At 37.7% G+C, this 23,278-nt stretch overlaps 1 protein-coding gene across 1 annotated transcript; it reads right to left on the reverse strand.

The window, feature by feature from the left end:
• Positions 1-1,934: 1,934 nt before the first annotated feature.
• Klkb1 (kallikrein B, plasma (Fletcher factor) 1) lies at positions 1,935-22,746 on the reverse strand. The gene is made up of 15 exons (XM_005373431.2): positions 22,291-22,746; positions 21,588-21,646; positions 17,413-17,575; positions 15,224-15,330; positions 12,534-12,693; positions 11,961-12,070; positions 10,228-10,387; positions 9,382-9,491; positions 9,065-9,227; positions 8,870-8,982; positions 8,556-8,724; positions 6,949-7,124; positions 5,979-6,074; positions 3,848-3,987; positions 1,935-3,327 (listed from the first exon to the last, which is right to left on the reverse strand). The coding sequence occupies exons 2-15, from the start codon at positions 21,643-21,645 to the stop codon at positions 3,136-3,138; spliced, it is 1,917 nt and encodes a 638-aa protein (XP_005373488.1). The 5' UTR covers position 21,646; positions 22,291-22,746; the 3' UTR covers positions 1,935-3,135.
• Positions 22,747-23,278: the final 532 nt, after the last annotated feature.

Raw genomic sequence — 23,278 nt, forward strand, 5'->3', positions numbered from 1 at the left:
CTCCTCAAACCTGCATTGCTGTATGTTTATGAGAAAAATGTATTTATTCATGAGATATCTAATGAATACCAATTTATACGCAGTACGAATGACAGACCACCTTTGATGTTGCCCATATTTCAGTGGAATAGATAGACAAAACAATAATAAAAAGAAAAGGTTTTGTGTATAAATTAGAGACAAATGCTGGAGCTCCTGACTAACTCCCTATGAGATGGTGTGTATGTATGTTGTGTATCCTACACTCACCCTGTTGGCTCAGGGCAAGAGCCATGCTAGTTCCTGTTACAGGCTAATGTGGGGCCTTGCTTCAGTGATACTGGAAATGAAGGCTGGGTAGCAACATTAATTTAAATGTAAATCTTTTATTGAAAAAAAAATGAAGAGAAAATAGGAAATAACCTAATTTTTGGAAGAAAAGCTGAGAGGGCACAGGTCTAACCAGGAAAATCAGACTAGCCTGCAAACAAACGAAAGGAACCAGCTTTTATGAACTTGTTTAGGTGTGCTGAGGTCTGTTATTGTCTCAATTCTGATTTTGTAGGCTGGAGAAGTTGTTACAGCTTCAGAGGCAATCAGGTTCCCCTGGGATGATTTGCTGCTGCTTTGGGGATGAGGGTATCCTCAGTTCTGCAGAGGCTCTGCTGGCATCCAAAGTAACTGCAGGTTTAGGACTATGACTAGAGACTTTTAGATGTCCATTCTAGAGGGTCTTGAGAAGGACATGGAAAAGCTGGTGGTCGAATGTCCCTGAAAATCTCTTATCTTGGTGTCTTCAGACAGTTGTTGTTGTTGTTATTTTTGGAACCGGGACTCAAACTCAGGATCCCATGCTCAGACGGGCACTGTGCCGCCGAACTGTACCCCCCGCCCATCTTGGTGTCTTCAGTCTTGAGAAAGTATGCTGCTGGTTTGGGAAATTTAGAGCTACTAAACCTTATATTACTAGTTTTAGACTGACACTCTTTAAGTGGTTGACATGCCTATATGCAGCGTCGAGCAAGAAATCTGACTCAAAGTTTTAAGGTGATAAAGGAGATAGAAAATGAGACAGAGTTGTCAAGCTTTATGTAGCATTTAGTTACCCCATGGGCATCTGCAGGCCCAAGTGAAAAGTTTTGTTGTTGTTGTTTTTAGTAAAAGCAGCTGTTAAGTCTCGGACTCCCTCAGAAGAAAATACAAATATGCTTTTAATGAGTAATAGGTTAAGGGCCAGGGGATGTGTTTGTCCTCTGTGCCTCTGAGACCATCCTTAATCGTTTTATTTTCTCGTCTAGTGTAGACCTGGAGATGTCATGACAGAGGTATCCTGGCTTTAGACATGCACCTGCTTTTGAGTTTGATAAGATTGTTTGAGCAAGTGAGAGAACGAGGGAGAGTTATATGTCATACGTTAGTGGTAACAGATCCTGAGTTAAGGCCCACAGTGAACCTGCCCCACATCCCTATGGCGGTCTCTAACTGTCTTATTTCTAGGACTGGGACCAGGGCCACCTTTTCTGGGATGGTCCTGCAATAGGTCCATGCCTGCCACCTTCACTCTTACTTGTAAAGGTGAAGTCTCTTCTACCTCATGCTTTCTTAGTTGCTTACACACTTCTTAGTGCCTTGGAGCTCTGGCTGTGTGAAGGGTTCTTCTGTCATACTGTGCAAGATGGTGGAAAGCAAACAATTAAACAAACAAAAATTCCAGAACCACTGCGTTCCAATTAACAACTTTAAAATGATAGTTTACGCCACAGGAAAGTACCACATTTCAAAACTCTCTTGTTTTGCCTAAATGAGGACACTTGCTGAACAAAAAAAGCCAGAGTGTTATCCTGTAAGTACTCCAAAGTCCTGTGTAATACCTGCTAGAGTTATCAGTACTAAACTCCCAAGATAAATGCTTTTCATTCCACAGCATTTTTTCTTTTAAAATATAAAACAGCTTCTACACATAACAAGACTAATATCTTTATTAAATACAAACATAAACATTGAAATTATGTGCTTTTAGAAAAACAGTTCATGTAATCTAGCCAGGTTTTAGAAAAGCCATTGCTTCTGGAATAATTCTTACCTCTTCAGTTTCCAGTGGCATGGGCTATGGGTAACCAGGACCTCCTGGTTTTCCATTAGCCTCCTCCATCTTTATTCCTTTCTACCACTCAAAGTATCATGGCATATGCAAAGAAAATTTAATCTTTTAGAAAACTTTACTTTTTGTTTTTCTACTTAACTTACACAATATTTTGTAATTGGCAGATCTTATGTACATGTTAATCAGCTTAACTGAACTGAATCAAACTACCTGTGGTCAACTGTGGTAATCACTGGCAAGTTTGGAATTTGTGTTGTATACAGTTCAGATCTTCCATTCCAAGGATAACAACTACTACTTACACGCGTTTACAAGACTGAATGTACGCAGTACTATATACCTAACAATGATTTTGGATTACCATTGCACAACTCAGTATCTACTGAGCCTCTTAGGTTAATGTTCTTTGCAAAGCAGATTTCTTGCCCTGCCTGAAGGCTCTGCAGTGAAACTACTGCAGGAGCTTCAACCAGAAAAGTGCAACCCTACCAGGGTCTGCTGCACACCCAGCCTGGACCCTTGTTTCAATGCTCAGGAACAAATGTAAGTGCCTCAAATGAAAAGGTGTCCTATTCTCCCAAGTTCGGGTAATCCATCTTTTTATTGTTAAGGAGAATATTAGATTTCTTTCTTTCACTGGGCAGAGCAAAGCCCAAGCTTCCTTACTTCTCACCCCAAGCATAGCAGGCAGGGTTATGTTCCAGGGAACACTGTGCTAGAATCCAGAGTCACTTGTTTTCAGTTCTGTTTCATAACCAGAGGGAAATACTTCTAATCATGTTCTTCTTCTGTTTTATTTTACATCACACAATCCCAAAGCTCTTCAGCTATTTCTCATTATGAGCTCCTGGTTACTGAATGTTAACAGCATGCTTTGGCAGGGCATTGTCCTCAGCAGTTGTGGACCATCTTTTAAAATCCTTATGACAAGGGCTCGAGGTAGATCCGTTCTCCAGATTTCACAGGCAAGAAGTCCAAGGCTCACTATTTGACTGCAACCCAGACTGTAAACTAGTGCTACAGTCTGGGCTTTTCCCCACTATATCGCCACTTCACGCTGGCACTACCATCAGACCATTCCCATCACTCTTCTGTGTCTTCTCTAAAATCCAGTCCATGTATCCAGCAACTTTCGTATAGACACCTGGCTGTTCCTTTCGGGCACAACCTTCGCCCCAGCTAGTGATGCCCACCAAACGCCATATTCCGTTGTGTTTACAGACTAAGGGGCCACCAGAGTCTCCCTGTGTCACAGTGAGTAGAAAATTGAAATGATACAAAGTTATAACAGAGGTGACTCAGAGAAATCTTTGCTTTTAAAATTCTGCAGTTACACCTCAGACAGTACACACACACACACACACACACACACACACACACACACCACAGCTTCTTAACTGTTTTCAGGTACCTTATTATTGCTGGATGTGTGGTGAAAATGAATGTGTGATTGCTTTTTCAGTTTATTTCTTCTTCTATTTTCAGAGCAATCTAGTAAATTTGACATCTTTACCCCAAATTTTAAAAATTTAACATGCTTATGTTTTAGAGATAATCATTGTATATTCAATTATTCTTCAAAGTATAGTACATGTAGAGATTGTGCCATAAGAATTCATAAGTACTCCATGATGTACATTTTATATATTTATTTGTCTCTGAATTTTAAAAATACGTTAGTGAAATATCCTACTGGAAAAAATGTTCTGAAATGAATTATTGCTAATGAACTATTGTGTATTTTAGCATACTCTAATGCGTTACCTTACAAGCGTCTTTACCCCCTTCTTTGTAGCCAGCACAGATCATCTGTTTGGTTATGACATAATCTTTATATCTTTTCTGGCATTCTTCATTTGTTACCAAAGGAATATTTGCCTTTTGTAGAATATTTTGGATTTCACCTATGAAGTAACCAATGTATAACTTTAGAGAGAGGAAATAAATTAAATATGAAAATCAGTCTGAAGTCTTCAAAGTAAATCAGGATGGTCTTGACATTAGAGCCACATTTTTTTAGTAAAAACAGGCAGTAAGTATCAAAAAGATAGTCACTGAGCCAGAGAAAGAGAGATATCAGATATCTCTCACTCTCTTTCTCTCTTCTGCTCTCCTGCTCCTCCTCCTCCTGCTTCTTCTCCTTCTCCTCCTCCTTGTTCTTCTCCTCTTCCTTTTCCTCCTCCTCTCTCTCTCTCTCTCTCTCTCTCTCTCTCTCTCTCTCTCTCTCTCTCTCTCTGTCTCCCTCTCTCTCTCTTTCTCTCTCTCTCTCTTTCCAGTCCTAGGGATTGAATCCAGAGCCTTCTGGATGTCAAGCAAGAGTTTTACCACTGAGTTACAGCCAACCCTCCCCTAGTCTCAGTTCTTTTAATATTTTATTTTGAGATAGGACCACGCTAAGTTGCTCAGGCTGGCCTTGAACTTGGGATCTTCATGCCTCATACTTCTCTTCTCCTAGTAGCTGGGCTTAGAGAGCTTTCATTCTATTTCATGCACTATACAACTCCATAACTCAGGTTGACCAGAGACTTCCATACTCTTTGCCTTCTTCTATCTCAAAAGAAATCCCCCAGAAATTCCTTTTTACATTTATTGTCTACAGTACAAAAGCTTGAACATTCTTATCTTTACTGTTTTTATATACTAAAAATTATAGTGTACAAATATATAATTTTTGAAAATAAATCCCAAATATTTGACAACAGAGGATCATTTTATTCTTTCAGTAAACACAGTTTTCATAAAGAACAACTTATTTGTAGATATTTTCCACCAATGTCCAGGTTTCCCTTGGCCATATGTTAGCAATTTCCTTTGTTTAGATAAGGTTATTTTTCACTTTTTTCCCTGTGTGTTTTGCCTGTGTCACATTTTGTACTAGTCAAAATGTGAAAAATTTGAATTTGTTAAATATAGAGTTGATTCAGGAAAAATGGGGGAAAGTTAGGTCAGCTATTACTTTTTGTAATGAACAGTGCAAATATTATTTCCTATTATCAGGAGCTTAATCTTGGAAAGAAGAGTGGTCTACCCAGGAAAACTTTAAGGGAAATTGAAATAATGAGTTAAGATTCTTAACCTACTGTCCACAAGAAAACAAATGGTCCATAAACTCAAATAGAAAAAACTACATCTCTATTTTCCCTAAACTCCAACTGAAGTCTAACACTTTCTTCAATTATAAATGTAGTCTACAATCAGGGTACTATTAACAGCATAAGATCACAGATATTTTTACATCATACTATAGTTATTCAGATAACTGAAAATGTCATTTATCCTCATCATTTCAAAAATATTGCAGATATTTTAAAAACTTTCTATTTAACACATCAATAAATAAGCACATATACCACTATATCATATCATTTTAATATATTTTGATAACTGTATTACAATTTAAATTAGTTTTCTTTGTAACCTTAGGGGTTTTATTTAAGCCTTGAAAAGCAAGGTTAGAGAAATCATTCATTGGCTTTACTAGATTGCAAGAAGGGTACATAAAAGTGTATTCTGACTTGGCTCTAAAGAGATGATCATATGCTGACCTTTACTATTACCCATTAATATTAAGGGAGAACATGCCATGCAGAGACAGGGACACTATTAATTTATGGGCTTCATTGGGCTCATGGTCTTAGGGGGATCCCCATCCTTTATGTGATGTCAAGTAATTAATCTTTATTATGAAATAAGATGCTTCAAAAGTTACCTTATGAATTTTTTCAAGGCCAAGTAACAATAAATAAAACCACTGAACAAACATTTAAAGATAAATAGATTGAAACGATGATGAGAACAATTTCAGATAGAAGTGGATTAAACTGATCTACTCCATATATTTCATCTAATACAGAAGGCTGGCTTCAGAAAGAACAGTTAAAATGTCAGGCTGTACCTTTCTCCTTATCGTAGCCCCATCCAGTTACCCAGCAGTTGGTATAAATTGTACTCATTTCATCTTTGGAGGGCAGGCATACTGGTTTTTGGAATTCTGAAAAGTCAATTTAAAATTAGATTTTGGGTAAACTTTCATACATATTGGCTTTAAATATACATCTTTATATTTTCCCATACTCTTTCCACAGCACAGAGCCAAGAATGACTGTTCTGCTTCCTGCTGAACTTCAAGGTAAATGTCTCAAGAAAATTTCTATCCATCATTCATTTTTACATGCAATTTTTGGTAACAAAATTTTTTTTAAAACTCAGAACCCAAATTTACTGCCTAAAGCATTTAGAAGTTGTTGTGTCTTATTTGATACATATACTTACTACCTCTCACAAGGAAATTATCATTCTCATTTTATGAATGAGGAAATTAGCAGTGCAAGGAGAAAAAGCAAGTTGCTCAAGGTCACAAAATTGCTAATGATCAGTAACAAATAATGGTCTTGATGGACATTCAGCTTCTGTTGACACTGTACCTATAAGGTAGCCTTGATGCTCCAGGCTTCCCGGAGCTTCCTTCTGCATCAGTGTCCTCTCTACCACAGTTATTCCCGGAAATGAACATCAGGTCCTGCTTATCCTCCTATGGTCTAAAGATTCCTAAGCACAAGCCTTGTGCTGCTCTTGCCAAAGGAAGTCCAGTGGCCCCAGATGGCAAACACATTTCCTGTGTCTACTATTTCAAACGTATATGTGCAATTGCATTCCTCCCTGAAAGTACTAATTAACATTTCTTGCCTTCTAATGGAAAATATTTTAGGTTGAGTCTTAGTAACTTGATATCCCTGGCAACCCTCACCTTACCCTGATTGCATCAAACCAGACGATAAAGACAATCTGTAGATTACTCAAACTGATGTGAAAATTTAAACCAATACAAATCAGCCATTCGATTTTCCCTTAAATATGCTGCATACCAGTATAATTCAATGGCACCTGAAGTTTTATTAAGGCAATGTCATGACCAGTTTCTGAGGCTTTGTATTTCTCGTGGATAATAAGTTCTTTTATTTGTGAGAAAGGAGTTTCTTTTGTAATCTCTGACAGATTTAAAATGCCTCCATAAATGCGCCAAACATCTGAGAAGGGAATCCTAGGAAAGAAAAATAAGTATTATGAAATTGGAAAGGAGCAACTTTGATAGTGTTCCTTTTTCTTTTCACTTTTTTTTCAAAAGAAGAAGAGGAGAAGGAGTAGGAGGAGAAGGAAGAGAAAGAAGAGGAAAGGGCAAGGGAAGAAGGAGAAGAAGGAGGACAAGGAGAAGAAGGAGGAGGAAGAGGAGGAAGAGAAGGAGGAGGAGGATGAGGAGCAGGAGGTGGAGAAGCAGGAGGAGGAGGAGCAGGAGGAGAAAAAGGAGGAGGAGAAAGAGGAGAAAGAGGAGGAGGACAAAGAAAAAGGAGAAGGAAAAGGAGAAGTGGAGGAGGAGGAGGAAGAAGAAAAGGTTAGAGGATATCATGGTGTGGTATACATGACCTAATGGGTCAGATTGGCCAGGACCCTCTGAGTTGTTAAGTATTTGGAATATCACCCTTTTTTTAAAATGCCTTTGATCGTTTCTCAGCTTTTTGCCTAAAATCAAGTGTGAAATGTCTTCAACATCATTAATCATCTGGGAAATACAAATCAAATCCATAAAATATTGCCTCATTCCAGTCAGAAAGGCTCTTATCAAAAAGACAAAAGATAACAACTGCAGGCAAAGATGTGGAGGAAAGGGATTCTTACACGCTGTTGGTGGGATCCACGAATCCCATTACTGGATATTTATTCAAAAGAAATGAAGTCAGTGTTTGAAGAGGCATCTGCACACCCGTGTTTACTGCAGCACAACTCACAGTGGCCAAGAAATGGAGACGACTCAAGAGGAGCCCCTACCTGCGGAATGGATAAAGCTACTGTGGTGCACACTCACAACAAAACGTTGTGCAATATCCAGAAAAGGTGAAATCTTAGCATCTGTGACAACATGGATGGAAGTGGAGATCATGTTAAGTAAAATAAACCAGGCAGAGAAAGAATAGTACACGATCCCACTCCTATGTGGGATATAAGATAGTTCATCTAGTAGAGGTTGAGAATAGAACAATGGTTATGAGACAGTGCAGGGTGCAGTAAGGGGCAGAGAGAGAGAGAGAAAGGTTGATCAGTGGGGAATTAGTTCAAGCGAGATACGAGTAAGACTTTCTTGCACACTATTGCATAGTCGGGTCACTATAGATGAAGATAAATTATTGCATATTTCAAAAACTAGAAGGGTTTGAACGCTTTCAGAATAAATGTTCAAAAAGATGGAAAGATTTATTCTAATTTAAATTATGAACGGTGGTATAGGTACCAAAACACCCAGTGGGACCTCAAAAATGTGTACAAGTACATGTTTTCATGTATCAGTTAAAAAGTAAATCTAAATAAAATAGCTTTTTAAAGAGAGAGTAATTCTCTATTAATAAGGGCACTGGGCAATGAAGAAACTGATTACAGAGGCTTCCAAAGGCACAGGCAAGAAGATCCATCCATAACGCACCCGTCAAAACAATGCGCGGCGGTCAGGACCCACTGTGGCGCGATGATGGACCCCCCACACAGGTGGCTGCGACTCGCCAGTTTCACTTGCAAGCTGACCTGCCAGGGCCACTCTCCCCAGGAAGAGTTTGCTCCTCCCACGATGCGTGCATTTGCTTTTGTTGTGCAGACTAGAAAGAAGAATGTCAAAAGTAATGATCAAAATTCGAAGTGAATCGGAGTCCCCTTCAACCAAGAGAATGAAATACGTAGCTCAGTCATGTAAGACTAAGCAGGCTACCAAAATGTCACACTGACGCGGTGCGCTTTACTCACCAGAGCTGTCCTCAGTTTTACATAATCTCAAAGAATAACCAGAGCTCCCTTTCCTCCCGTAGGTAATCCTGGTTGGGGAACCATCCAGAGACAATCGTAAAGAACACTTGCACCTGGGTGAATTGAACAGTACGAAGGTTTTGCCTTCACAGAGGGAAAAGCATGAAACATCTCACCAAAGAAATGCTCCCTTACTTCTCTCCCTTGCAGTCTTCTGGAAGTAAAGAGTAAGTAAAAAACTGACAGCGAATTATCTTCGTGCAAGTCTCTTGGCAAACACTTGCTCCTTCCACGAAGGTCACATTCAGTTCTTCCCCTCCAAAGTCAACTCCAGAATAAATTTTGGAGAGGCAGGGTTCTGTGCCAAGGATAAACATAAAAAGAGATAACAACGAGAAAGCAACAAACAACATTAATACAAGTTTCTGGTGCTTTGAAGATTATTTCATTACTACGTTAGAAAATGATAGGATCTGTTACATGTTATGTAGTATAATAATGAATCACATTACCGGGCAAAGTTTTTTTGCAGGTGGAAAGGCTATGTCCAGATATTGTGTTTTCCTGAAGAGTAAAGGAACTTGGTGTCCCACTTTTAGAAGTCTTAAGGAAACAAACATTTCTATTTTCAAAAAAGAGGGAAAGAAAACTGTATTAAAGTCCCTAGGTAGATGTAAAAGGTGCTCACATCGAAAATATAACTGCAAATTTTATTCTCCAGAGGAACACTCTTCAAAGTCAATCCCCAGGACTGTAATAAATTGTAGAGATCACATGTAAATCAAGCTGCATCTCCCACTGCTGAAAGCTAACAGGCATATCTGTAGACAGTTCAAAAAGAGAGTGATAGTAAAGTTCGACTGCTAAATGGTAAAATAAACAAACAAAAAATATAGAACAAATCTATGCTATCAATGCTATTACATAAACATATACCCTTTTGCTAGTTTCATGCTGTATGTAGAGGAGGGTGGGCTATCGTGGATAAAACAGCAGGACTAGACTCTTAATCAGGTAAACAGTGACCTAATTTCTAAAACAGAGAGAAATTAGAGCAACAAGTTGAAAGGATAAACTGCCAGCGAGTAGCTTTACCCCAGGCTAATACAAAATACTAAAATGAGTAAGAAACATCTTCTCTGCCCTGGGTGTTATTTCATTGATTCAGTGGTATGTTGTACATTTGTTTTACATAAAAAAGGTACATAGGAAAGTCTACTCATGTCTAATCTAATCTGCACCTGACAGAAACATACCCATTTAAATTGCAGCTGATATTGCTTTGAGTGAAGTAAAACACTTTCAAACTATTAAAACAGATGAGAGAGGAGCAGCACACCCCACCCTTTCACACTCGCCTGTGGGACTCTGTACTCCACGCGTTTGTATAGAATGTGAAGAAGAGGCAGCCGGGATGGTAGGTGCAGATGGTTCGACACACAAAAGCATCTGGAGTGATAACTCTGGCTAAGTTCACGTCTGAAAATGCAACATGCTGGAAAAGGTCCATGCGGCAACCTATGAACTCACAGAGGAAAGACATTCCTCGTTCAGTGACATAATGCTAACGGTGCTTGTTCACTGTCATCACCGCTAAGGGAGTCAAGAGTTACTATTTGTAACGCTAAACATGCTAAGTGAAAAATTATCTGTTAAAATAGCCCCAAATTTGTTTGCCATTTGGAAGAAGACAAAACTGTTCTAACTCTGGTAAGAAATAAAAATAAGCCAACCGCTGCTCCTACTTCCATCCTCCACCAGCACTAAGTGTTTAGGCAACTCAGCTTGTGTTCATGTTCGCTTTATATTACCTTGACCCTGAAGTGGGCATATGTTATATATTCTTGAACATTATGAAAAATGTTTCAACAGAAACAGATTACAAAAGTTCTAGACCATTAACAAAAATACTGTTTGCCCTTTGGAATTAGAACGGGAGAAAATTGAATAAAACAAATGCATATAAACCACAGAAGTTGAAAGAGAACATAGGCAAGAGAATGCTGACCTACAATTGTGCCCTCACAGGGACACCCTTCCCAAGTTATCATATACCTATACTTGACATTAATAGGATGAAGAGCTCACTGTCACAAGACAGGATCCATTTCTTTTCACGACTACTGCAGATATTAGGGTTTTTGTTTTTGTTTTTGTTTTTCATTTTCTCCACAGTAATATCTACCTAAATATTCTCTGTAGAATCAACTAGACTGATACAATTCCTTTTCCAATAATGACCTTTACAAACAAAACAAAACAGCAAAAAATTAAAATAGTCATCCTGACTCTTTTTCAATCTTTAAGTTTTTACTTTAATCATTTTTAAATTTTCCACTGCTTTTAGGTATTTTATGGTCCTGATTCCCAACTTTTGAGGTGGCTCTAGGGTATTGCAGTCATGAGGTGACCTGTGCAGATCAAAAGGACAGGCACTCCTTATTCCAAGGATCACTTTCTGAGAGCTAGCTTGTTTTGCCAAAAGCAATATAGAGTGGTAATGGAGATGGCGGAGCGAGGACCCCCAAAACTGCGTTTTGACCATATGGTAGAGTCATCACTAGATATGAGCACCATCAAGAGATCCTTGCCAGGTTTCTGTACATTATCACTGCACTGGCTTCTTATTACTGCTGTATCAGGAGTATATTCATCAATTTAAATGCTTAAAACTATGCAAATTTATTACTTGCAGTTCTAGAGACAGAAGGTCTGAAATAGGTCTTATTAGATTACAGCTATGATACTGGCAGGGTTCTGTTCCTTTGGGAAGCTGTAAGGAGAGTCTCTTTTCTTGCCTTTTTCAGCTTCCAGAGGTCCCTGCATTCCCTTGCCTGTGGACTTTCCTTCATCTTTAAAGCCAACAATGTGACACCTTCAAATCTCTGCGCCTGACTGGCCCTTCTGCCGCCCTTTTTCTGTTATAAGAACCTTGGGTCTAGAGTGCGCACATCCACATAATGCAGAATAATTCCCTTGACTTAGTCACATCTAGGAAGACATTTGCTGATCAGGCAGCACATTTACAGATACTGGAGACTCTTAATCTACCTACTACAGCCATATGGTGAAATAGTAGTCCTCCAATTACCAAATTCTGAAAGCGCACAGGGCTTCAGTGAGAATCCAGATACCACGTTATTCACCATCTTTATACTGGTAGGTGTTCCGCTTGAACTCTGCTTTAATAGGCAGTAGTTCCTGAAAGTAAAAAAAGAAAAAAAAAAAGGTTACTTTGCTTTCCGTGCTTTGAGAGGCATGGAGCAGTCCTCATAATACTTGGCATTAAAGTGACCCTGGGCAGTGGAGGACAGCAAGGGAATTAGAGCAATAACCTTGACTGGCTCATGGGCTGGGGGCTTGAGCTGTCACTGAAATGGACATCTTTCCCATCTGCAGATGGGAGTTTAGATTGAAGATGGGACAGAACGCTTTTTTCTACAACTCTAGGCCTTCATTCCACATACACAGTTTATCTGTGGACCAAACGGTACTTATTCTCTTCAGTAAAAATGATACTCAAACTGCATAAGTAGATGAAGAAAGTGATTAGGACTAAATCCCTGCTTGGTTTTCAGTTGAAAGGAAAAAGTAATGTCATGAAGAATACAATTAAATCCTGAAAACACCCTCGCAAAGAAGAAAACCCATGAATTTGACTCACCGGTACCCTGCATCGTGAAATGCTTGTGTGGCATACGTGAAAAACTGGCAATGGATGTTATCGGTGCACAGTTTCTGGCATTCTTCAGCACTCTGGACCTTAGATGCATTGAAATTGGACCCTCTCATGTCCATTCCTTCATAAACATCTCGGTGGCAGGCTGAACACATGAAACACATAGAGCAGACTCAGTCAATTTCCTCTCTAGGGGGAAAGTCATCACATACCATGTGGGCAGCAGGGTAGCATGGGAAGAAAAAAAACCCATTTATGTCTATAGGGCTATAAACTAAAGAACTTCAGATTTTATCATGTCACTAAATTATTAACTTCTGGCCAAAATAAACATGGTATAATACCACCCCTAGAGTACTAGCATTAAGTAGGAACTATTTTGCTTCCTAAACCACAAGGTGCATGCAGCAGGTATCATTTCATGTTGGGATAATCAATGCGCAGTGGAAAATAAGCAAGGAAATAAAAACAAGGATCCTGATAATGTGTGCCAGGGGTTTGCCCTCTTAAATTGATAAGCCTTTCATCTCTTGCACTATATGAAGAAGCTTCTTTATCTGGTTTATTTCTTTACTTTCAAGTACTCAGGTATGATTATGAGCTTCATTCATAAGCTCTAACACTGACTTTCCATGTCAAATCTTTATAAACATGGAGCATTCTCGTATGTGCATGAGGAAACGATTCTCATTCTTGCTTTAAACTTTTGTTCAATTCTATTTTTCTATTTAAGCACCCTTTTAAACAAAAATTTCATATAAGCAAAACTGTAGATAATTCATCTAACAGGTAGTGAATCAAATTAGGCTCTTGTTTTTATTTATTTTTTTGTTTTTTTGGACTCAAATATGTTGGACTTTTGCTTAAGGAAGCAGAATAACCTTCAATATAAATCATAACCAATTGTGTATTACTTTCTACTGAGAAGTATGAAGTCATAAAAATAATTTTGAGCATAAGAAAGACAGAAAATACAAAAGCTCCCAGGAAAACAACATGCTGCTGTGAGAGGGATGTAAGTGTGTTATCCTCCGGGGCTCATGGTAACAGGAACCTTTAAAAAGTAAAGTCTCCTCAAATTTGCTGCACATGAGAAAATAGGCTGAAAGTTGAGATGGAATATTTACAAACAAAACTTATAATCCTGAGTACCTGAAAGCTTTAATTTATCTCCAGATGTTTTGACTAAATGTGTACCTGAGTTTAGAGGTTTTCTGGAGCATTTTGTTTTTGTTTTTGTTTTTTTTGTTTTGTTTTGTTTTGTTTTCCATTACCGGGAATTGAACTCACGACGTTGCGCTTGCCAGGCAGGCACTGTGCCACTGAGCTAAATCCCCAGCCCCTTCTGGAGCATTTTAAAATTTTAATTTAAGATATTTGGGAAGAGTTAAGAAGTAACTTTAAAATCAAGCTCAGTGATTAAGACTAAGTTTTAGAATAAATTAATAATAACTAAGCAGTTCTGAGTTTACAACATTCTTTTTCATTAAATTTTACTGTAAGATGTAGTTATTTATCTAAATAGCCCCTAACTGAGTAATTTAGATCAAATTGTATGAATGCATAAATTTGCTCTTGTAAAATAGGAAATATACTTCACAAGTAGGCTACACTGTCTAAGTCAGCCTTCCACATTTATAACTAAGGGACTGTCAACCTTTGCTAACTGATTGCAATTCAAAGTGCAGGCTTAAGGTGTGTGTGTGTGTGTGTGTGTGTGTGTGTGTGTGTGTGTGTGATGTGTGTGCAAGTGTACACACTGAGGAAGTGCTGTTAAAGGGAGAGGGAAAGGTGACAAATTTTGAAACACATGAAATTTAAACCTACAAATTAAATGTCAACAGTAAAGATAAAGTAATAGTGTAACAGTGTGTAGTCGTAGAATGGTTATTTTAACATTCCACCTGTCCATGACTTGACAAAATCTTTTTAGGCACATTTCGTTCTCTGACCAGCCTCAACCATATTAGAGCATAGTTTAAAAAAAATTTTTTCCCAATACATTAGCACCACTAGATGTCAGAAATAAAGTTCTCTAGCACTTCATGTGTCTTCTAAGAAGTATTTTCATACCAAGATTCACAGAGTTTCATCCTGTAATTTGGGCTGAATAGTATACAAGGTTTCCCAAATTCTTATTAGTGGCATTGTTGATATTTTGGAAGAGGAAATTCTTTTCTGTGGGGAACTGCCCTGCATTATGTAGAATATTTGGCAGCATTTCTGGCTACACTACATGTAGTAGCAATTCCCCTATTTGTGACAACCAAAAGTATCTTAAGACACTGCCAAATGTTCTTTGAGAAGAGCAAAATCACTTCTGGTTGAGAACCACCAATTCTTCTCAAGTCAACTTGGGAGAGAGATGTTTCCTGAGTTTTCTTTCAAGTGTCTTACCTGGAATCAGAGAGAGACTATTGATTGGATATGTACACACTTTCTGAAAGTCCTGTGAACCTCATAAACAGCAGAAGCTCACTGACCATATGTGTATTGACTGACAAAGACAAGAAAATTGTCCAAACGAATATGGTTCCCTCTTAAATTCAGAATACTTCCCCGATTGTGTTCTTTCTTAGTGTTTTCTTTCAAAGGTTTGGCAGTACAGACTTTGACCAATAACTCTTCTAAGATCTACCACTAACTCAAATTGAGCTAATAAATTCATGTCTTACCACTTATTAGATGACCACATTGTTTTAAGGAATGTCCAGAAATTGCATTTGTCCAATGCACTCTTGGTAGAATTCCTGTAGTACTGTCTTTCAAGAAACAACCAAACCTGTTTTTAAAAGAAGGCTCATTTAGGTAGAATAATAAACATATATTAGGCTTGTGTCTAGGAATTTCTCTACCAAAAAAGCTTAGAACTAAGAAAAATGTCATTTCTGTGACACTTGAAAAGACCATTTTTAGAGGTGATTCTATAGTATCTAATGGTTTGTGTAATACCACACTTCAGAATTTTTTTTAAAGTTACACTTTTTTTTTTTAACATACAGTGGGTCCAAAAAGTACAGAGGGTCAACAACATTAAATAATTAATGGTTATTCCTGTGTTTCTAAACTTTCAGAGAACTGTGTTCCCAATAGGTGACTATTTATATATATATTTTTATTTATTTAATAATTGAATCAGTCACGAGTTGGATGTATATTTGGATTCATTTTGCTTACTAATTCCTTCCAGTCTACATCTATTGGAAGACTTCCTTCTGCCCTTAATGTCAAGTTTGATGTTAATCTCACTATTCACAAAGATTCCAGACTCAGTTCCTGGCTCAAGTTTCAATATGATTATTCTCACATAGAGGCCAGGCTTTCTGGATAGCTTAACATGTCGGAGTAGAGAATGACTACCCAGTTTCTAGTTTTTATACTGAAATACAACAAAAATAAGAGACAAGAATTATGGAAATGGGAATAAAATATCAGTTCAGCCATTGATCAAAATGAAAGAAAATTAAGATGAAATTATGGCATGCTCACAACCTAATAAAATTTTTGATTACCAACTATTTTTCAAATACTCTTACTCTTCCAAGTTGCCAGCTAATAGCACATGCATATATGTGCCAATTCTTGCACACAAACACACACTCACACACACACACAAACACTCGGGCACAGAATGCATGCTAAAGGTGTCAAAACTGGCTCAGAACAGGCACGATTAAAATCTTCCCTCTCTTAATCATATTCCTAATAAAAAGCTTTGCTTATGTCATATTATTATTTCTTTCTTTGTTTTTCTGATGTGGGGCTGGGAAGCAAACTCAAGATGTTTGTGGGAACTACATCACCAGCCCTTTTTTATTTTAGACCAGGGTCTCACCAAGGCACTGAGTTCCTTGGAAGTTCCAAGCAGCCTGGAATGTGCTGTTCTCCAGCTTCGGTCTCCCACAGCGCTTCCATTACAGGTGTGTCCTACGCCCAGCTGTGTTATATTTTCTTAAGACCGTGCTACCCACAAGTATGATAATAATTCAGATAATTAAGTACTTTCTTTATTCAAATGAAATACTTGTTATTAGATTCTTTTTTGAGATAATACCTTGATGCAATGATTCTCTAGTATTTTTCTGGAGGTTTGGGGTTTAAAAAAAAACTACTTTCTACTACTTTACATAAATACAATGAATACATGAAATGCAAATTTCCAGGCCCAAGAACCTTGGGTTCAGCAGGTCTGGTCTCTGGTGTCGTAGTCTGCTTTTGAAAGAACCACTCCAGAGCTTTCTGATGAAAGTGGTCCCTGGACTCCATCTGAAAAGTGACCTTGTGAGATGGCGCACTGTCATAGGTCGGCTCTAGATGTTCCTACAAAGCCTCATGCTCCCATTGATGGGGCTTCTCAGAGGCGGTTGTATCTAGAGAGCGTGATGCTGAGATCAAGTGTGTGATGCTGCACTCAAGGGTGTGAGCTACAAAGTTAGTCCTTTGATTGGTTTCACATAGTGGACTTGGTAGGATCAAGGATGGGGTTAAGGCTGCCCCACCCTGGGTGTAAGTGCTACCTGACCTCAGGGTCAGTAGCCTGGATAAAACGTAAGGGACAGAAAGAGGGCTAGTGTTCTCACCTGTTGCTTCCTGTTTCGTTGCTTTCTATTTGCTGCTTTGCTACCTTCTACCCACCATAAACTGTTTCTTCTCTGCAGTGCCCCTCCGCCATGCCACCCTGCCTTGAAGCCAGCACTGAAATCTCTACAAACTGTGAGCTAAATAAACTGTTACTCCCTTAACTCTTGGGTGTTGGTTATTTTGTCTCAGTGAGGAGAAAATTAAAACATATACCTTTCTGCACATAGCTGATACTATTTTGAAAAATGATTGATTTTGTCTATGAGAAAATACAAACTTTTACCTTCTTTTTGGGTCATTAGTTGAACTTCCTGGAAAAAAACTGAACAGCAAACACCTGGGGTGGAAAGTGCACAGCATCTTACAGTACTGGGCATCTGGGGTGTACTTAGCAGTTACATCTCCACCTCTGAAGAAGGTATTTTTGTACCATTGAGTCAGACATCCTGTGATATAATTGTTAAAAATTAACTTGGAATAAATACAAATAATAATCTTAATAGAAATACATCAGTGTCATTTTCTGGGTACTTCTGTAAAAAAAGCTTTATTAAAACATACAAACATTTGCACATACAACACAATCTATTTTCCTTTTGCACATAAAACACAATCAATTTCTCCCTGTTAATTAACATGCTTAAAAAAATCATGCCTTAAAATTAATAACTTTTGATTTATTTTTAAAACACTTTAATAAAAATCCCTACTAGATTTTCACAGCTTTATAGGGGGAACTTTATTATTTATATCTGAAATTTTTTAAAAGAAGTTAGATAACTGAGGCTCAGGGTGTAGAGATTTGCCCAAGAGTCACACAATTAATGAAAGTCTTGGGGCAAAAATCTCAGCCCTTCTTTCTCAGTCTTGTCCCCTTCTGTAGGACATAGTATTAAACATTTTCCCTCATCTCAGTTTAATTCAAGCAAACTAAGAGTTGTGATTATTTTTGAATGCTAATTTTTAAATCAGGGAGTGGTGGTGCACACCTGTAATCCCAGCACTCGGGAGGCTGAGACAGGAGGATAGGAAGTTGGAGCCTGAACTCAGCAACTTAGCAAGATCCTGTCTCAAAAATAAAAATAAAAAAGGCTGGGGATGTAGCTCAGTGCAAAGGTCCTGGGTTCAGTCTCCTGTGAAGCATAAACAAACAAACAAATAAATTTTACATGATAGTTAAGGAATGCATGCATATGCTAAATTGAAAATAAATTTGGAGCCATTTGCTGTTTGGAATTAATCACTGTTGTATAGTATTTTGCATATATTGTATCTTCAGTGTCTTTGCTGGCTTTAACATATGAACTTAGATTTACCTTGAAAAGCCCAATTCAAAATCTGCTTAATAAGTTTTCTAGCTCACGTAGCACCTCCATTTTCATGGATCAGCTGTCCATGAACCATGCACTAATCCAGTAACAACTTTGTCCATTCCCTAACACAGTAGTCACCTTTCAATTTAAATAGTATCTGTTTTTTATGTAGTCTTCCAGGAAAGGGGCAGTTAAGACAACAAATATTTCACTAGACATTGAGGATGTAATGTTTTCTCTGAACTACTCTACGGTTCTGGGGCTTCTGGCCCTGAGTCACATGTTGATGACTCAAACCAACATAACTGGTTACCTTTCCCCCAGGGAAGAGGCTAAGATGCTCACCTCTTGGGTAACGTTTATATTTGGAAGCAGCATAGATCTCTCAGGGTAGAAGCTTTTGGGAATACAAGCTCCTAATTGTGCACTCTTGGATTTCCTATGTGCACAAAACACTGAGTAGTTGGTCTTGTGACCATGCTTGTTATAAATGGAGTTGCTTTTTGGAAGTAGATGTTTTCAGCTGATTCATAATTACCAGTGGTCACCATGACCCCATCCCAATGCACATAAAAGAGTACAAATCATGACCAGTGGTAACTTGGTAGTTCCCATTCTGCAGAAGAATCTTTGAAATTCCATGAGACTCTGCAGATGGAAGGGGATCACACTAGTAATGCATCAGCTTTGAAGCTGAATGGGAAGAAAGTTCTCCTAAATGTTAATGCTTATTCTCATAAATTGGTGGTGATGATGATGGTGTTGATGATGGTAATTATAGCTTCATCTGTGATTTATTTTGGAATGTATGCAAGGTGCTGTAACACAAGTTATCTCACAATGATCATAGCTTTCAGCTTCCAGATGGCTCCCTATGTCCATGCCCAGGCTATTCAGGTTGTTAAAAAATTACATGATCAGAAAGAGAAGAAAAGCATTTTAATTTTTAAAAATTATATAGCAGATATGAAAATATAATTTTTCATATGTAAAAGTGGCTAGAAATAGTAAATAAAATCTGATAAGAATCATAAATTTATAAAAGTTAAAACTACATGTAACTTTATTTGCAAGATTAGTGAAAAAATTGAAGATTAAATAACTGATTTGGGTTGCAAATGATAGGAAATGTAATTCAAAGTGGCTTGAGGACAAATAAAATTTATTGATTCAGAAACCAAAAAGCACATTGTGAATCTGACTTCTAGAATAACTACACATTTTTCTCAAAGGACAGCGTCAGCACAAAATTTGTATCCATTTGCTCTGTTCCATGGTGCTACCATGTCATAGAGAGATGGCACCAGTAGCTCAACTCAGGTCTCTGTATTCTCTCTCTCTCTCTTTTTTTTCTTTTTGAAATAGGGTCTCTCTAAGCAGCTCAGGCAGGTCTTGAGCTCACTTTGTAGCCCAGGCTGGTCTCAAATTTGCAATGATCCTCCTGCCTCAGCCTCCCAAGTGCTGGGATTACAGACGTGCACCACCAGGCCCAGCCTGTCTTATACTCCATTTCCAACTGGAAAAAAGTAAACATCATATTTCTGGACATCCAAGCAAAAACCTGTTGGGCTCTGATTGGTCTAGTGCCAGCAATATATGCGCACTTCCTGATTGGGATCTGACTGAGTCCTTAGCTCCAGCTCTGGTGTCAAAAGCAGAAGAAATTTCACCAGGACATCAGCCCAAAGTGAGAGGACACAATTTTCAAAAAATAAATATCCGTACTGCTTTCAGAAAGGTAAATGAATGTTAGCTATATGGCAATAGAAGCCAATTAGAGTTGATCAAAGTAGAACATTTGAACACTCTTACTTGCTAGTGGGAAAAGAGAACTAGAGAATAACCCATCTGGAGGATAATTTCACATGCATGTCAGAAAACCTTCAAAATTATTCATACCTTTGTATTTAGTACTTTGATTTCCCAAAGCTTAATCTACAAATATAATTGAATATGTGTATAAGAAGTTTACAAAAATACTATGAAAAGAGGACACCAAAAATATATGTATTTTATTAAAGGTAATCATGAGTGGCAAAAAGTTTTAAAGCATCTATAGTTAATATAGCCTTTGTAAAATGAGTAAATAGATAGATATAGAAAAATATTAAAAAGGACAAACAAAAGATTTTTAAAATAACTTTTTCTTCACTTTACGGGTTACATGTAACATGTAGTTTCTCATTTTCTGTGTATTTATACCTCTGGTTGCCCCAGCATACTTGTGATTTTTTTCTTTTATGCTAAAAAATTGAAGTAAGCATGGTCCACAGAATCTCTGGTTTGTACTGCTCAGAATTTAGCTGGTTTTTACATAGCAATGATTATGATAAAGATTATGGTTAGGGTTGAGGGGATAGATGTAAGAAAAATATGATTTGAGGATTAAAAAGCTTTTTCTTGAAGAAATTATTTCTCTTCAGAAATGTAAACCTAACCCAGAGGGTTTTTTTTTTTTTTTCCTGTCAGACAACTGTGCGGTAAGTAAACAAGCTCGATTTGACCATTTTAGGTCATCATAGACTCAGAATTGACCTCTAGTGGTAGCCCAAAGAAAAATCTATCATTTCTACAATGACTAATGAAAATGAGCCTCCAGCTTTATTTGAAAACTAATGGAATAGACAGAGGAAGAAATGAGATAGAAATCCAGGGTTGAAAACAATTTGCCTAGTATATCAAAGGGATGGTGTACTAAGCTGAATTTAAACAAGTTATTTTCATTTCTGAAATGTTTCCCTAGTGGCCTACAGCAGAAGTATGTATCATGTGCCTGTCAGATCCTTAGAATGGACCCAGACACCATAAAGTGCCCAATATTTTTTTTTAATTTTTAAGTAAAGCTTATTTTTAAAATGTTAATAATGAAAATAGGTGAGTGATTGTTTATTTGAGGATCTGCATTGTAGAGAGGTTTAGGGAACATGTGCCACAGGACATTCTCACTTCTGGTCTTCCCCCTTAAACATGTGTGTTTACGGCAGTATATCTGGGAATTAGTTCTTGACTCCAAATGGAAAACAGAGACAATAAAAGGAATTACCCAGGTCTGCCTCCTTCCTTAAAGCTGTGTAAATCAAAAGCTTTCTCCAGCGTGGTGAGCTTTGCTTCACTTAATTATATCTATCACAGATGATTTACTTACCACCAAAAACTGTGCCAAACAAGCAAATGAAGTAAGCTGCCTTAGTGAATGCAAACATACTAAAAAAAAAGAAAGAAAGAAAACAACTCATTTACAACTTTCCCTACTTTTACACTGTATTTAACATATATTTAACCTGAACTTTAATTTAATAAAGGTATAGACTACCTTGTAAATGTCTGAATTTCAAATCAAAGCACATGATCACCAATATAGAAAATAAGGAGTTTTTTGGGTACATTTTTTTTTGTCAAGGAATTTGGAAATTTTATAATCCCTCCCCAGACACAGATTAACATCTCTAGACTATTATTTTGTGATTGCTAACTTTTCACCTCTGTTGCTAATAATTTTGAAAAGAGAGTTGAAAGAGAAGAATTGAACAGTTATAAAAACTTCAGGATTTAAGCAAAAATAAAATCACTGTAAAAAGTGACACTACTAGTCCAGAATCACTACATAAAGAAAACCTGTGAAAATATTCAAATCTATTTAAAAATTGTAAATCAGTCAAATATTATCTTTGATATTTAAGTATTTTGTATTTAAATATTTCCATATACAAAAGCATCAATTCCTTCCAGACTGTCTAGATATTCAGAAAGTTAAAACACAAATTAATAGATTCTTCATAAAGTAAAAATTAATCCTTAAAATCTAAGCACTGTATTTAGAAGCAATCAGAATAATTGAAATCTACTACCTGAAAGCACAATTGTTTCTGTGGTTTGGGAGGTGAGAGTGTCTCTTGCCACTTAAAAATGAACAGTCTGCAGCTATCCCAGGGCACACTGCAGGCAATATTTGCTTGGGTCTAATATTGACTTTTGGTTTCTGCCAACAGTTTCAACTTTTTGTCTTGTCAATACATTCCATGAACATCTTATTCCTGTGTATATTTGTTTAACATATTAACTGTTTCAGGGAGTGATGTCAAGAAGATGTCAGAATAAGAGATTCCAACATTCATCCACTTGCAGAAATATCAATGTGAAAAACTTTCCAAACACAAAATTACCTTCCCAAGAACTAAGAAATCTGAGGGAGAGGCTAAAGCACTTGGTTGGAGCACAGAAATAAGGAAAGATGCATTGAAGATTACAGGAGGGACAACTTCGCATTAGCCACATCACCTTGTTCCCAAGCCTAGGCAGCTCAATATGGAGATTGCCTTTGATTAAGGAAGGAGAGTGATATATATACTCACCATTGCCAAATAACCCAGGAACAGGCTTGTCCTAGGAAGCTCTAGCATCAGGCCAGCCACTGCAACCCTAACTTCCAGCCTGGAACCTGAGTCTCCAAGCTCACCACAATGTGCCTACCAACTTCTGTGTCCCAGGGTCAGGCCACAGACCCTTGAAGCTCCAGGGTCTAAAATCATCCCCCAGCATGTGTACTTCAGGCCTGGACTGGACACTATGTCTCTAGACTCTAAGGTCAACTCACCACAACACCAGACTAGCCCTCATGAACTCAGACTCTAGACCAGTCTCTTAGACCCAGCTAGTGGGCCTACCTCAGTGGACCCCAATACCAAGATGACTTTTGTAGACTAAGGACCAGATCCATTCTCATAAACCAAAATACTACGTTGCATTAGTCAGATTTCCCATCTTGTGTTACAATACTGGACCCTACAACTTAAAGGAGAAGAGTTTTTATTTGGCTCATGGATTCAGAGGATTCAG

This window comes from Chinchilla lanigera, unplaced genomic scaffold, assembly GCF_000276665.1.
Source record: "Chinchilla lanigera isolate Chin_1 unplaced genomic scaffold, ChiLan1.0 scaffold00002, whole genome shotgun sequence".
Taxonomy (NCBI): domain Eukaryota; kingdom Metazoa; phylum Chordata; class Mammalia; order Rodentia; family Chinchillidae; genus Chinchilla; species Chinchilla lanigera.

Coding starts and splice junctions, on each gene's coding strand:
- Klkb1 (XM_005373431.2), bottom strand. CDS start 21,645: ATGTTTGCATTCACTAAGGCAGCTTACTTCATTTGCTTGTTTGGCACA. Junction 17,576..21,587: donor GTTTGGCACAGTTTTTGGTG/GTAAGTAAATCA, acceptor ATTATATCACAG/GATGTCTGACTCAATGGTAC. Junction 12,694..15,223: donor ATGTGGTCATCTAATAAGTG/GTAAGACATGAA, acceptor TCATGTGTTCAG/CCTGCCACCGAGATGTTTAT.